At 36.9% G+C, this 17043-nt stretch overlaps 1 protein-coding gene across 1 annotated transcript in view; it reads right to left on the bottom strand.

Moving 5' to 3' along the window:
- cacna1g (calcium channel, voltage-dependent, T type, alpha 1G subunit) overlaps positions 1 to 17043 on the bottom strand; it is a 219791-nt gene that overhangs the window by 176143 nt on the left and 26605 nt on the right. The window contains exon 3 of the mRNA XM_056470083.1: positions 6523 to 6620. Within this exon, the coding sequence (XP_056326058.1) occupies positions 6523 to 6620 (98 nt within the window). The remainder of the gene's footprint in view (positions 1 to 6522; positions 6621 to 17043) is intronic.

The following is a 17043-nucleotide window of genomic DNA, read 5'->3' as shown; positions in this document are numbered from 1 at the left end:
CTGCTTTCTATTTATTTCTCACAAGCTTCCACAGATAATAAAGAAGCAGTTTCTCTGCAGGTTTAATTAGAATAGCTTGAAGGGGAGTGAAAAGCATAGGGAAAAAAGAGGTCTATTGCAGTGTTGTTCGGCTGTGTCAGTTTGAACACAAGGGTGTTGATTCTTGGCACAACACTAAACTACACTGATGAGAAGCTTAATCCTCTCAATATTAATTCAATAAGGTTGGAAAAGGACAGCACTCAACCTACTGATTTCTTTTGCACATCATGCAAGTTCATTAGAGAGTGCTGGTAAAATACCTGCATGAGTGATAGTTCCCTAATTAACAATAATGTATAATGATTCATATTAAAGATTTATTTATACTGAACATAAAAATGAACCCTGGCAGGATTCTGTAAGAAATCCATTCCATACAGTAGGTTATTGATGATCATTAATAGTAGTAGCAAAATCCATATTTCATTCTGCTTGGCCATTACACATTCAGTACAGTACACCCACACAAACATGAAACTAAATACAGAATATAAACCAGTACAATTATTTACAGAATCATATAACACATTACAGCATATGGTGAAACTTTTATTATTGTTGTTGTTGTTGAACAGTTTTTAAATTGCAATATTATTTTATAAAATAATAAAAAATAATAAAAATAAATGCAGTTGAGCATTAAATATTGCTTCCAAAAAAATGATATCTAATCTTTTTACCATGATTATATGCAGAAATAGACTAAAAAACTGCTAACCAATAGCTGATAAGCTGATAAATATAAATCTTGATATTAATTTATGATATTAAATGAACCAAATTACAAAAACAAAACCAAAAATAAATAAATACCTAAATAAACAAATAAATTTGTTAGAAATAAAAGTTATAAATAAATAGACAAATAAACAAATAAATATTAGCCATAAGCTGATAAATATAAATCTTAATAAAATTTTTGATATTAAATAAACCAAATTACAAAAAAACTAAATAAATAAACAAATAAATAAATATTAGCTATGAGCTGATAAATATAAATCTTGATATCAATTTACAATATTAAATGAACCAAATTACAAAACAAAACCAAAATAAATAAATAAACATTAGTCATAAGCTGATTAATACACATCTTGATATTAATTGATGATATTTATTAACCAAATTACAAAAACAAAAACAAAATAAATAAATAAAAATTTAAATTAAATTAAATTAAATTATTAAAACAAAAATGAAAAAAAAAAATATATATTTTACTACAGACTTATTTCAGTCCACCAGATAGATAAAGTCAGATAAAGCCAGACACCTGAATAAAGAGTTCTGTCTCTTTTTAAATTCACATAAGGCTACATTTCCACAAATTACGGTTTTCATTTTACTCCCTGTTCTCTCACACTGCCTCACTTTCATCTCTCATAATTCTAAACAAAAAATAACAATAAAATTAAATCAAATCAAATAAAAATCTCTTTCTCTGTCCAATCTCCATGTCCACCACTCCAATTATGGTTGGTCTTCAGAAAATGATGACCACAACGTCACATGCTGGTGGACACCCGGCATGATGCCCCAAATAAAACCAGAATACAGAAGTGGGCAGGCAGGCGGGCAGGTTTCCAATTAACCTCCAAGCGCCCTCAAGTGAGGAATCAGTGAATTCTAATCCAGAAGATGAAGTGTAAAGGAGCTCTAGACTTTCTGACAAACTAATCCCCCTTCAGGGGGACTGAAAGGCCAAATATAGGGGTCCGACTACACATTAGAAAGCCTTTAAGGGGTCGCTTTTCACACCTGCTCACCAAACACAAGGCACAGTAAAGCCGCAGGATTTTGATTTGTGAGGGAACGTGTTTGTCATCGACTGACAGTTTTGTCCCGTCCCTTCATCAATCAAGCCGTGGGTGTGGAGAACAACAGAGTGTGATGTTGATTAAGACGACTCTTCACAGATAGAACACAAAGACAGGAAAACACAGGGACAGAGGACAGAAGAGGACTGAAGTGACTCTGAAAAAAGTAAAAGGCTTAGTCATTCCATATTGTTGTTATTGTTAATAATAATAATAATAACAACAACAACCATCAGTAGTAGCCGTATTTTTGTTTTTAAAAATGCATAAATGTTAGTGCAGATATCCTAGTGGTCAGTCTGTCAACATACTGTATAGCACTCTAGGACACTCTGAAAAACATATTACAAATATCAAGAAGTTTTCCTGGAAAAAATAAATGTTTAACCTTTTAATCAGTGTCCATTTTTGAGAATTTTCTGGAATATGACTAAACCAAATAAAATTGTCTGTAGCTCTTGAACCCTGTGGCCTATGTTCACAAGTCTGGTCTTTTTTGAATCTAGACATTTGCTTGTTTGTTGCCCAGGAGGTATAATGACAATGACTATAATATGAGTTATAATGACTCAAAGCGGTATAGGAACAGAGTAAAACATGGTAAAATATAAGTGAAATTGTTAAAAAAGATTACATAAAATGTAAAAAATAAATAAATAAAATAGCTCAACTGCGCTGCAGGTGTCCCGAGTGCACAAGACTCAGCCAAGTGTGTGTGAATAAGGTGTCTTTATAGTCCTAGTAATCAGACCATCATGAGGTCTGCCAGCTGTGTGTGTGTGTGTAATCGGTGGGAATCAGGAACTGGTGTGTGTGAGGTGCTTGATGGGAGTTGTAGTTCATGGGATGTGTAGTTATCCAGCGATCTCCAGAGGCTTGATTGCTGGTGATCGTGACACATACATTACAATAATGTTATAGTGATATTTCTTTGATTTAACCTCTTACCTATCTCTTATTTATCATCAAAATAATTATAACATAATATTTTACTCTCACCTTTATTAAACCATTAACTGACTTTTACATTAATAAACTCTTTTACTTTAATGCTTCATACTTTAATCATACATTTCTTTATTTATAAAGATAATACTTTACTAATGAATAACCACTATTTTAACAGGCAGTAATAAGCCACTGGAAAACAATGAAAATGGTTACTTAAACTAATGTATTACCATATAATATAGCACTATTGTTTTAATATATTATTTAAATTAAGAAGAAAGAGGAGGACAAAAAGGAGGAACATGACTTTTAAAATATAAATTTTAAGACTTTTCTTAAAAGCAGTCACAATAAAATGAACAACAATAAAACAATGGCAAAACAAAGCATGCATGAAAAGTATAATACAAAATGTGAAAAGTAACTTTTAGAACAGGAAATTCTGGGTCATTTATTCAAATGCAATAATGTCAAAAGTATTTAAAAAAAAAAAAGCTTTAGTTTCCACCCTGACTGTCTAAAGACTGATGATTAGAATCAACAAAATGGGTCCCCCATTTTTCCCAGTGATGGTCTGCAGCAGACAAGCCACAGATAAAATAATCCCAATGTGTGTGTGGCTCTTGAATAATGAATGAGTCTGTCTGCTACCACTTCACGCCACAAACCCCAGTCTCTGATTGGGACAGATATTAATTAGTTAATAATGATGACAGAAATGGATGCAGCTCTTGTCTGTTAAACGAAATTGAATGCACACACCTGGAAGCCATTTATGAACCCCTAAACCTAAAGTGAATAACATGGGCTGCATCCAAAAGTGCTCACTTTTTCACTCATTCACTAATCCCTGTATGGTGTTTGGCAGTTCAGTAGACTCAGTAATGGAAGCATCAGGAAAGAAGGAAATAAAATGAGTGAGCAAATTTGTACAGTGATTTAAATTGGGAATCTACCGCAGACAATTTTGTCATGAAATGTACACTTACTCATCTTTAATATGTCCTGTTTAGTTTATAAATTAAATATCACTGTTCTTTTGTCAGATTTTTTGTAATATTTGATTGTTATTTATTTTAATTTTACTATTATATTCATTCATTTATTTTCTTTTTGGCTTAGTCCCTTTATTAGGAAATTGGGGAAAAAAATAAAGATGGGGCTACTAATACAGAGGGGCTAATAATTTTGACTTCAACTGTATATATTTATATACTGTTATTAATATTACTTGGACACAATTTGGAGCACGCGGAGGAAACCTACGCCAACACTGGGAGAACATTCAAACGCGACACAGAAATGCCAAACCAGCAACCTTCTTATTGTGAGGCGACAGCGCTACCCACTGTGCCAGAGCGCCACCCTTCGATTTAATCTTGTTCACTAATTTTTAGAAAATGGTATTTCTCAGGTGTGCATTGTTTTCTAAAAAGTCGATGGCCCATTGTCAACTCCCTACATTAAAATAACTATCAACAAGACCCATCACAAATGTACAAACAAGTTATTATTTGTTCTGGGTTTCCAGTTAGGTTAGACTCCTAAGAGAACCCTGGCTTAAATTATGAATGAAAAATCGCAACTTCCAGTGTTCACATTAACAATATTTCTTCTTCTTCAGCTCTTTTGCCTCTGCACTTTAGATTTTAGAAAACGGCCCTTCAAAATCAAAATCAGACTGGATTGTTGTTAAAAGTAAGTAAACAAATGTATGGAATCAAGTCATTCACTCCAAATTCAGACACCAATTCAAAATGATCTAATATAGGACACTAAACAGTGTATAGGGAGCAGTTTTGGACCTAAGCTTGTTCCAGTCATGATGAATGAGTAAAGTTTGTCTGTCAGACTGATAGACGTGCTGAACCGTATCCAGAGGGTTGAGAAGTGAACAAGACCCCACACAAATTACCCTCACCAAAACCTCAGCTGGGCTAGTCAAAACATTCCAGCTAAATGCTACCATTGTCCAATATACATTTTACTAGCCTCCACAAATAGGGACATCAAGCTGAATTGTCCAGACATGGTTCCTCATGAAATAAGAGTCGTGGGGGAACCGCGGGCATCTCCTTGGCACAGAGGGTGATTAAAACAACCGGTATATAAATATGTGGCCAAAGAAATATCCTCACCCTGCCTTAGAGAAAGAGAGGGAGTGTGTGTCTGTGTGTGAGCCCATCTCTATTATTCTTTCTTACTCTGTGTACATGTGTGTGTGTGTGTAAAGAGAGAAGCCATAAAATCCACTCAAGAGGAAAATGATCTATAAATCTAAAGTCCCTAACATGGCATGTACTTTTCTGGTGTATGACTGAGGCCAGGCTACATTTCTCTTTCAAATGCTGATTAAATTACATTAATTGACTACAGTGCTTAAATAATGCAATTCAACATAGAACATTCCGAATTCAATAAACTCTTTGATTGAATGCAGGGAATTAATCAATTGAATTAAGTTCTGACTTCCCATTTTCTGCAACACAAAGTGATACTATTGTACCTTAATTGAACATTTAATCAGTGTTAAAAAGTAAACACTGAAAAGCATTTAAGCACTATTCCAAAACAATATGTGCATATTTTGAAATTAAATATTTTCTTTCTATAGATACAACCGACAACTTTGCTTTTTTCTACATTTTTATTTTATTGCATCATTTACAAAGCTCCATAGGAGTGTATGTATTTTTCAATTCCCCTCATTAAAGCCATTAAGTACACAGGCTTGTCTCTTTTTCGATTTGTCTGATTCCATATAGTTCTTGGCATCAAGTAAAAGCTGGTATTGATGATTCACCACATGTCTGGTTGGTTTTGTTCATGGCTTAAACACATTACCAAAGACTTCTTTAAAGTCCCCGTGACAAAAACACTTCCAGAACTGCTGGAGAAGCATTCTATTGTAAAGCATTACTAAAACGTCACTACCCTAATGTTAATTTGGTTTTAATTACCTTTGGAAAAATTTCCAATGTAGCTTGAAATATAGGGTTCTTTTTTAACGATCTAGGCGCAAAGCCTAGAGCGCATGGCGCAAAGGCATTAAGGGCGTGTCCGAATCCACTTTTGCTATTTTAAGGATGGAAAAATATGCTCTGTGTCACGGTGCATGGTCTAACAGGGTTGTGCTTATTCTCTCAATGAGTTTTGGGAGTGTTTTGAGTATAACATGCATTAAACCAATCAGAGACTCATCTCCCATTCCCTTTAAGAGTCAGTTTCGTCGCATCATGGCGCATTTGCTATTTACATGGTGGACATTGTAAGTGGAAAAACTGAACGCTTCACTAGTAAGAAAATGGTTAAACAGACCAGCTGCAGCACGAGGATAAAGAACAAGCCTTCTCCATTTGGCCTCTTTACGAAGTGTGGTCAAAAAACTGAGTTATATCAACACACATGAGCATGCCCTTGAGTCCACAAAGTGGTGCAAATTGATTTGCTATTTAAACTGTAAATTAGGGTTGCGCTGGTCTCAAAATAGCAACAAATCGTGCAAAACACGTCTTGCGTCTTAATGCACCAGGTGTATGATAGTATCCATGGTGTCTAATTGTAATAAATAATAAAACTTTCACTCTGTATTGTGATATATACACAGTTTATATAAACTAATGCATACTATAGAATCAAATATGTAATATTTTATACAGTATATAGTGTGCAAACACATTTCAAACAAGTTTGCTGTTATTATACTCACTGGGAACTCGGTTGATAGCCCGAAGAGGTCGAAGTACTCTGACTGTTCGGACCGCAGAAAAACTAACATTCTGCAGGTTGAGAGAGTATTCCAGCATCCTGTAAACACACAAATAAATTAAAAAAATTAATTAATAATGAATATTAAAGCAAGAGACTTCAATATATGCATCCTCTAATGAAAGCACTTTATCCCATGCTTGAAGTTCATCTGTTAATTAATCCACACATTGGATTTTATTGGGATTTTTAACATCACCTGAAGGCATAAACTGATCTGATTTTCAAGTTTATGAATATCCTCCATATTTTTTCCCTTACTATGGCAGCACAACATAAAAAGGCAGGAATATTTTTAAATAGAAACCCTGAGAGTCCAGACACATTAGTGGCGTGTTTTCTGCTGTACCGCCATACTGTAGTAGATCAATGGAAAGTTATCAGGATTCATCAAACAATTAAACTGAATCGTTTTCAATTAGGTCAAAGAGAGGTGGAAGGAAGGCTAATGTAGATCTTTCGCAAACAAACACATCCACAGCTGCTCCGCACATGTGAACTTCGCAGTGAGGCACATGAAAGAATTGCATGTTTTTGTAAAAAATAAACAAAGTGTGTGTCTCTATGTGCCTGTTAGCTTGCAACCGTGTAATTGCAAACCCAATAACTGTTTCTGGCCATGCAACAACTTTAAAAAGCTGAAAAACATGTACAAAAAAATTCACACGATTACACAAACCATCAAGTTAATAAGCAAAGCTGATGTCGATAAGCATACGCAAATGCTAATGAGGGTTCTCACAGTCACGTGACCTGCTTAGATTAAAGCTGCGTGATCCGGGGGGGGGGGGGGGGGGGGGGGTGTTTCTCCATCTTCAAATATGGATCGCGTGAACTCGGTGACGTGCAAACAGTGCGAGCCCCATTAGCCAAGCAGGGCAGTGAGGAAATGTGTTCTGACTTTGTTGCTCCTGAAATGTGCAGAACAGCTTTGAAGGCACTGATTGGCCTTGATGGAAACCAGCTGGCGACTGGACTGCAAAAATAATAACAGTGGTGACTAAGAGTAAAATTTGAAGGAATGGGAGTGAAGAAAACACGAAACTATCAAAAGAGAAGGGGAACACAGGAAGCGGACGGATTTGAGCGAGAGAGAAAGATGTTGACTACGAGGACGAAACCCCAGTAAAGAAGCGGAGACAGGACATGCGTGAGGACACTCCACAAAATGTCCCAGAAGGACACAGGACGTGTGTAAACAAGGTGGATGTGTGTAAATGTGATCTCGTCAACAGCCTCATGCACACATATGAATCACTAATATGGCCGTTCATCTGCAAGCACAAACAAAAAGTGAAGTGTCAGGCCTGGGCGTTTGTCCAGTCAGCACCTAGACCACTCTTCAGTTATCTGTTTGTGTTTGGAAAGGCCATGGTGAAGGATGAAACACCTTCCCAGAATCGCTGTTTCTTGACAACATGGTCGCACAACAACAGCTCCACGCTGTGTATACAATGCCGAGGTCACTATAATAGGAAAAGCATGAGCAAGCCAAGGGTCTTAGATTCGAAACAAATGTGGCCTTCTATATCCATACGAAATCTGCTCGATTCGATCTCCGGCTGCACCCGAGAGAGCTTGCGTGCCGTTGCAGCTTGTTTGAACAGCTCCGCAACAGACAATTGAAAGGACTGAAAGACATTTAAATTCCTGCAGCGTTAGAAATACCAGCTCTTTTGGGACAAACTCCATTTCATACGTTATAAACCAGAGTTGTTCTGTATGATCAATGCAAGATTGGTTGGTTTGTGTAAAAAGGTTGCAGCGGAGAATATACGGTATTTCAGATGCTTTATGTCTTTCTCTCTCACTCTCCTCTGAGTCCCTTGTGGTCTTCAAAGCAGGCGTTCTGGCTACAGTTCAATCAGAGCTTGGTGTCTTCCACCACCTGGCAGGTTAATGAGGCGAGTTTCAGAGGAGGTTCACTTCCGAACAATCAGCTCTCCATTAAGATAGAGAAGGAAGATACCCTGAACAGCACACGCACATGTATTTTGTCCTCACTTTCCCTCAATCTGTCTGTGTGAACGAGATTCATCTCACTTCCGTTATCCTATTTCAGACCAGCTACTGCACAAATAGAAGCTACAAAATATTAGATCCAAACAAATCAGTTTGATTCCAGCCGCATGTACGCATGTTACAATATATTTGTTACGATATATCAGCACATCTGTTTTCAGCAGTAAACAAAATGTTTCTTAAGCACAAAATGCTTTTATTAAAATTATTTAATAAATCAACTTCCCATTATGAAGAATAGAGTACATTCTAAATCAGAAAGCAATTATTTTAAATTGCAGCAATATTTTATTGTATTTGTAGTCAAATAAATCCAAAGACATGCGCTATAGGTGAATTGGGTAAGCTAAATTATCAGAAGTGTTTGTGTTTGAATGAGAGTGTATGGATGTTTCCCAGTGCTGGGTTGCAGCTGGAAGGGCATCCACTGTTAAAAGCATGCAGTATGCTGGAAAAGTTGGCAGTTCACTGTGGCAACCCCTGATTAATAAAGAGACCAAACTGAAAAGAAAATGAATGAATAAATGTATAATATAATATAATATAATATAATATAATATAATATAATATAATATAATATAATATAATATAATATAATATAATATAATATAATATAACAGAATAGAATGGAATAGAAAAAAATAAATAAATGAATAATAAATTTCCTAAATGAATCCTCATTGCACTTAACATGTTTACAATGATAATAAAGCTTTTTAACAAGTAGCAGGGTATTTACAGCTACTGTATATTTCTGTTCGTTCGCATCTCGTCCCTTTGTGCCCCCTGGCGGCATTGTTGCAAACTGCAATTACACTGTAAACAACGTTTAATAATCCCTTTGTTCCATGGTGGCACCATAAGCGGCGACATTAAGGCCCAATCCCAATTCTACTTTTGTACCCCTATCCCTTCCACTTCCCCCTTAAAACAGAGTCTGAAGGTGAAGGGCTTTAAAATTTACCCCTAAGAAATGGGACAGCACTACAGGACCTGCACAGGTCATCATATGTCATCGCGATCTCTTGCTTTATTTGAGATCAGACGATGGCGACTGCTGTAGTTATCCAGTTGCATTAATTTTTACTTCAGGAAATCACTGAAGGCAACGATATCATGTTATTATAACGATATAATGTGTCAAAAATCTCATAACTGTACTGTGCATTTACACCATGGCCATAATCATTAATGTAAACACACAAAAACAACATTAACATTACAGCAGACACTGTAAAAAGGTCATTCTCAGCCACTAGACTTTTCTTACAGGGTTTTCCAGTGTCATCCAGTGACAGAATGTTTGTGGGACTGCTATACAGGTGTTATTATTATGCATTATAGATCGCGAAATGTAGCTTTTTTTTTATTTTAGCGTTTTTTTTTTTATTAAATATGACGGTAAAACATGAACGGTGTTATTAATGTATTAAAACATGTGCTTGTTTGTTGTAAAAGTTCGTAATAATGACAAAAAATACAATTTGTGCATCTCCTGACTTCCTGGTGCAGCTACTACTGTTGTAGATGGTGTTTTCTGGGAAATTTTCTAACCCCATGGTTTCGAGTATGGTCCTGAAAAATCTTCGTTCGAAGGGCTATCTACCCCTTGCCCTTAGCCCTACGCCTTCAAGCTAAAGAGAATTAGCATACCCCTACCCCTTCACGTGAACGTGCAAAATGAGAGGTAGGGGTAAAGGGAAGGGCTAAGGGGTAGAATTGGGATTGGGCCTAACTTTTTTAAATCACCAGCCACTGTAGCTAGTAGATTTCCAACATTACTAGCCACTCACCATTTTCCCTAGCTACAATTTTGTTGTTGGGAAAATATATTTTATATGTATAAATTTGTTGACGTTGACATGCTAAAATTACTTGCTATAGATTTTGTGTTATATCTACGTCCCTCTTTGTGTGTATGAGCTTGCTCAATGTGCATGAGCAAATGGGTTGTGTCGCATTGCAATTAGTTTTTATTTCACAGGATTTTTCAGGGCTCAAAATTAAAGATTTACCAAATTTATCTCTGACCATAACAAAAATAAATAAATATTTTTTTCTTAGCCACAAATTTTAAATAATGCAAAATATAGCTGTATAAATGCACGTTAAATTCATCAAAACTTTTAATTTAAAAAAAGACATTTTAAAAAGTAGTATTGTCATGTATATAAAATATGCACAGTAATAGTTAATAGACCTAGCTAAGCATCCCAGATCACCAGTTAACTACACATAAATAGGGAGTTAATCTCATATTAAAGCAATGTTATTGTAAAAAAAATGTATATATAATATTCATAAACAATTAAATCATATTACCAAAAATAACTGTAGGCAAAAGAAAGCAGCTAAAAAAACATTCTGTGTGTGATATTGAAAGGATAATCACGCACTCACGATTAATATTAGGCCTGTTAATAATCTGTTCAAAGAATGGTTAAAGCGAAAGCAGCAACCGCTGCTGCTTACAAAAAGGACATTTTTTTTAATCTGGTGCTCTTAAAAACAGCAGGACCGTGGGTGCACCATCATCGATTTTTGTCCAGTCTATTTCAAAGAGAACCGATCGCACCAGTTGTGTTTCCTCTAGGTACGGTTGCTTCGCGCAAGTAAATGGGAGCGCGCACGCTTTCTAAACAGTCATGCGCATCAAATCACCTGTGTTGAGAGTGAGAGTGTTCATCCTCTCATTCGGTATTCACCTGTTTTTTTTTGCTTGTGCGAACACAATAATTTTTGTCAGTTGTGCTGCTTCTTGATTCTAAGATCACATTTGCACGAATATTGGTCCATCCTTATTTTCGAACCCTGCTTTTAAGAAAACTACAATTAAAAAAATATTTTCAATCAGCCAAAGCGGCTAGTGGGAGCAGCTGTCTAACCCGCCACAGCGGAAATCTACCCGCATTTGGCGAGTGTTAATGTCAAGCCCTGTGCGGCGGTAGTTTTCATTTTGAACTGTCACTCACTGTATTAACATTATGGATCAAAAGCTACAAAATTTCCATTTTGAATTTATGGGTCTTGTCTAGGCCATACATAGAGATAGACAGATAGATACAAACACAATACTTAACTTCAGTTTTAGATATCTGTCATGTAGTTTTCTATTTTTTTCTCTCTCGACAAGCTCTCAGACACAATTGCTGTCAGGGGTGCTCTTCTGTTTTTATGGGACAGGACTGATTGATTTACTACGGTCGGAACAGGATAATCTGCCCCTAGCCTCAAATTCAGAACAGAGAAATGACAAGTTCCTTTCTCCTTTTGAAATAAGTGTTCTTCTAAAACAATACCTCAACACCTAAGCCAAGAAAAAGCAAACCAAATGGCTTTTTTGGTTCCAGAACCAAAGTGAAAATGTCTGGGAGTGTTGTACTTCCTTTCCCACTGTTTTTAAGAGAAATACTGCCTTCATGTCAGTCTTTCTTCTCTATTTGTCTCCTTGTTTCTATATTCAGTATACCATGTCAACACTGACCCACTCCGGAGCCCCACAGCAGCTTTACAGAATAACAATCATAATGGAAGCTAATGCACAGGTATAACTGGAGTGGATGAAGAGAAAACCAGATTTGCTCTGTGTGCCTCAGCCAAAGAGCAGTCCTCTGATAGGTTAAAAATAAATGAATGAGGGAGACCTGTAACTGGCTTTTTGCTTGAGGAAACGTTTGATAACCTTTGTTTGTAATGGTCTGTCCTTGTCTTGTCCTATTGACATGGTCTGGGACTGCACATTATGTGTGTCAGCAGAAGGTCTGGAAACAGTCGAAGCGGTATCATTAAATCAAAAGTGGTGCTGGACATTTGGGCTCTCCTTTCCTTGACTAAATGAGAACGCCGTTTTGATTAGGAATTTACCCTCTGCTACGAGTTTGATTTACAAGCCATCTGACCAGTCATAAACTTGATAGAATGCGATCCCCTATTGCTACCTGGCTCTTTGTCCAACAAATAAACCACAGAGTTAACAACAGTAGACTTAAATTTAAGAGTATTTAGAGGTTTTCACAACAGGTACAGTAGGTATATGAACTTGTCAGGTAGTTATGGAAACTAATTCCCTTCAGACCTTTTCTGGATGTATTCGCACTGGGAAGTACTTCATGAAGCATTGCATTCAACATAAAATTAACAACTGGAGGATTGATCGAAACTATGCTTCCAATGTTATGCGTTTCATGATAATGGAGATGGACTGCGAGTTAAGCAATTAAAAGCAAAAAGATTACTAAAGCACCCATAATATCTTGTAGTCCTACATATCATAGATGCTGAAAAAGGAACAATACCATATTCAAAGGGAACAGGTACATGTGGCTAACATTAGCTTTAATGACACGTTACAATACTCACTCATTCATTTACTTTTCGGCTTAGTTTTTTTATTAATCAGGGGCCGTCACAGCTGAATGAACCGCCAACTTATCCAGCGCATGTTTTATGCAGTGGATGCCCTTCCAGCCGCAACCCAACACTGGAAAACACCCACACACTCTTGCATTCACACATATACACTACGGGTATTTAGCTCATTCAATTTACCTATATCGTACGTCTTTGGGTATGTGGGGGAAACCGGAGCACCCGACGAACATAGGGAGAACATGCAAACTCGCACAGAAATCACAGAAATGTCAACACCCCCCCCCCCCCCCCCCCACCCCCCACACTCCCTTACACTACTGTGCTGGATTTTATATGGCATGCAGCTGAAGGAGGAACTTAGTTCCCCCAAATTATGCTACTACAACTAAAATCATTCCCAGTTCCTGTGATGCAACAACGCCAAAAGACTTGTGCTTCCAATATCTAGCATTGTTATAAAAAATTGTTTCAGAAAGACATTCAAAGGTAAAAAAAAAAAACAAAAATAAATACATAAATAAAAAAAAAATGTATAATTAAAATGCTGTGCAATTTTCATTAATAAAAAAAAACAGTACGTTTAAACAGTCAGACTTATATGATGTTGGGATACAATTAAAAATGATCAAATTATAACCTAAAAGAATACACTCAATCTCACTCAATATTTGTTGGCTTCAGTCGCCACAGTGGAATGAACTGCCCATTATATAGAATATTTTACAAAGAATAAATTACATAGAATATTAGAATTCTTTCAAAAATGAAAAATCTGCAATTTCCTTAAATTCAGTTGTTTCAAATCTAAAGATGTGCTTTTTTCATGAGGAAAACAAAAAGGCTACTGTTAAAACTCTTCTGAACCATGTGTGACTTGCAGTGGCAAAGCAACAACCAACCGTTCATAGCAACGGGAGAGTAAATGACTTCCGGCGACGTCCGTTTACATTAGCGACAGTGGCCGTTGGCGACCAGGTGGGCGTGTCAAGTGACGCAACAAAGCTGAGAATACTTCAGCTTTATGCAAATGAAGAATGACTTTCTTGAGCGGCAGCCAATAGAAGCACCATGAGCTCACATGATTCTCTCTCAGCTCGCTCAGAGGCCGGTTGTATTCTCCATGCTCAGACCTGCACTTTCAGCAGATCGCCACCTGTAGTGACAAGCAGCTACAAAGTCGTTGCTAGTGTGAATGAGGCTTAAATAAAGGCTTTAAAAAATTTACCTAATTAATAAATATCACATGGACAGTGAGTGGGTAAATTACATTTAGGATGTATTATTGCATTAATATAATTTCATCAATAAGAGTTCAGTAAAAACAAATATTTTACTTTCCTCTTTTGCTTTGCGTTAAAGTTAGCAAATGGCTCTCTACCTGATGGCTGTGAGAGAAGCATTCAGCCATCTGCCACTACCTGTAAATGACTGCTTAATAGCATATACATATATGAGATGAAGAACTCCTAAGATGAAAGTGCTGGATGCAGTCCAGTGTCATCAACAGCCTCCTGGCCAAATGGCATTCCTGAAACTCTTGTACCTAAGCATGGATTCCTTATTCAGGCCCTTGTAGACTCCATTAGCACTGCGGATGTGGGTCATGACCCAATCAGGAGCTTTTTCTGGGGTTCAATTCTAACAAGGCCTGGCTCTAAATTATGTTTTTGGTTGCTAGTAAGAAAGCAAAGTTAGCTAAAGGTTTTGGTGGCTAAAAAGGTCTGACAGAGCATGTTCTGGTGACAGTCACAGTGAAGACAGTAACTGTCAGCTTTCTTGACATGAATGATGGCAATTATGCTGACAGGGTGTGCTAGCCTTAGTACTATTGACTTGACCAGAAACTGACAGCTGTCTACATGAAACAGAATACATGTCAGGTCAAACAACCTAGAAGGTAAAGTCAATTATTAACATTTTCTCACCAATATGTTCATCTAAAAAAGGCCACTAGAGAATAGATAAAAAATATTGTAACATGAAAATGTAAAAAACCTTCAAACAACCCTTTAAAAAATAAATAAATTAGTATTATGTCAGTCAATCCCATTTCTCAGGCTTGCTTGGTTTAACCTAAAATGAGAGTTTTTTTTTTCTAAGTTCAGAGACTTGCAATGCTTCCAGGCAAACTGTCAGAGTCTTCACTCCCTCTCATCAGGAAACTCCCAGGCCAAGGGAACATCATAGTGGGGAAGGGGAGGAGGAAAGAGTAAGAGAAAAGGAAATGAAATTAAAAATAACCAGGATGTAGATGTGAAGTAAAGTGGAAGTAACAATGAATGTGAATAAGATAGATAGGTAAAAGAGAAGGTTAATAAAGGAGAAAGTGTGAGAGCAGAGGATGGGAAACTGGTCGAGCATGTTAAAATTAACAAGGAACAAAGAGGGAAAAAATTACGGGAATATTGAAGAAAGGGGAAGATAGAAGAGCAGGTAGATAGTTATTTCTTATATATACTGTATGCGAACCAAGAGGATGAGATGAGATGAGACGAGAAGTGGCAAGAGAAGACGAGAAGAGAAGAGAAGAAGACAAAAGACAAGACAAGAAACGAGACGAGACGACAAGAGAAGAGAAAAAAAAAAGAAGAGAAGTTGAATGTGAAAGTAGAAGTGTATGAAAGAGTTGAAAAGCATGGCACCTTGAAGAGAAGAGAAGAGAATAAGAAAAGTCGAGAAGAGAAGAAAAGAAAAGATGAGAAGAGAAGAGGAGAGGAGAGGAGAGGAGAGGAGAGGAGAGGAGAGGAGAGGAGAGGAGAGGAGAGGAGAGGAGAGGAGAGGAGAGGAGAGGAGATGAGATGAGATGAGATGAGATGAGATGAGATGAGATGAGATGAGATGACAAGACAAGACGAGACAACACAACACATGACAAGACAAGAGAAGAGAAGAGAAGAGAAGAGAAGAGAAGAGAAGAGAAGAGAAGAGAAGAGAAGAGAAGAGAAGAGACAAGACGAGACAAGAAGAGACAAGACGAGGAGAGAAAAGAGAAGATGAGACAAGACGAGATGAGACAAGACAAGATAATAGATAAGAAGAGAAGAGAAGAGAAGCGAAGCGAAGAGAAGAAGAAAAGTCGAGAAGAGAAGAGAAGAGAAGGGAAGAGAAGAGAAGAAGAAAAGCCGAGAAGAGAAGAAAAGAGAAGATGAGAAGAGAAGAGAATAGAATAAGAAAAGTCGAGAAGAGAAGAAAAGATGAGAAGTGAAGAGAAGAGAAGAAGAAAGAACAGAAGACAAGAGACAAGACAAGATAAGGAAACAAGAGAAAACAAAACAAGACGAGAAGAGAGAAGAGAAGACAAGAGACAAGATGAGATAAGACAAGACAAGACAAGAGACGAGACGAGACAACACAACACAACACATGACAAGACAAGAGAAGAGACAAGAGGAGACAAGACGAGAAGAATAAAGAGAAGATGAGACAAGACGAGATGAGATGAGACAAGACAAGACGAGACAATAGAAGAAAAGAGAAGAGAATAAGAAAAGTCGAGAAGAGAAGAGAAGAGAAGAGATGAGAAGAGAAGAGAAGAGAAGAAAAGCCGAGAAGAGAAGAAAAGAGAAGATGAGAAGAGAAGAGAATAGAATAAGAAAAGTCGAGAAGAAAAGAGAAGAGAAATGAGATGAGATGAGATGAGATGAGATGAGATGAGAAGAGAAGACAAGACAAGAGAAGAGACAAGAAGAGACAAGACGAGAAGAGAAAAGAGAAGATGAGACAAGATGAGAAGAGAGAAGGGACGAGACGAGAAGACAAGACAAGGCAAGACAAAAGAGAAGACAAGAGACAAAACGAGATGAGAAGACAAGAGAAGACAAAACAAGACGAGACGAGAGATGATAAGACAAGAGAAGACAAGAGAAGAGAAGAGAAGAGAAGAGAAGAGAAGAGAAGAGAAGAGAAGAGAAGAGAAGAGATAAGAAGAGAAAGAGAAGAGAAGACAAGAAAAGACAAGAAAAGACAAGAAAAGACAAGAGACAGGACAAGACGAGATGAGAAGACAAGACAAGATGAGATGAGATGAGATGAGATGAGACAACACATGACAAGACAAGAGAAGAGACAA

Source organism: Danio aesculapii, chromosome 12, assembly GCF_903798145.1.
Source record: "Danio aesculapii chromosome 12, fDanAes4.1, whole genome shotgun sequence".
NCBI classification, from domain to species: domain Eukaryota; kingdom Metazoa; phylum Chordata; class Actinopteri; order Cypriniformes; family Danionidae; genus Danio; species Danio aesculapii.
The sequence above is the reverse complement of the archived record's forward strand: the minus strand, read 5'-3'. Positions and strand labels throughout refer to the sequence as shown.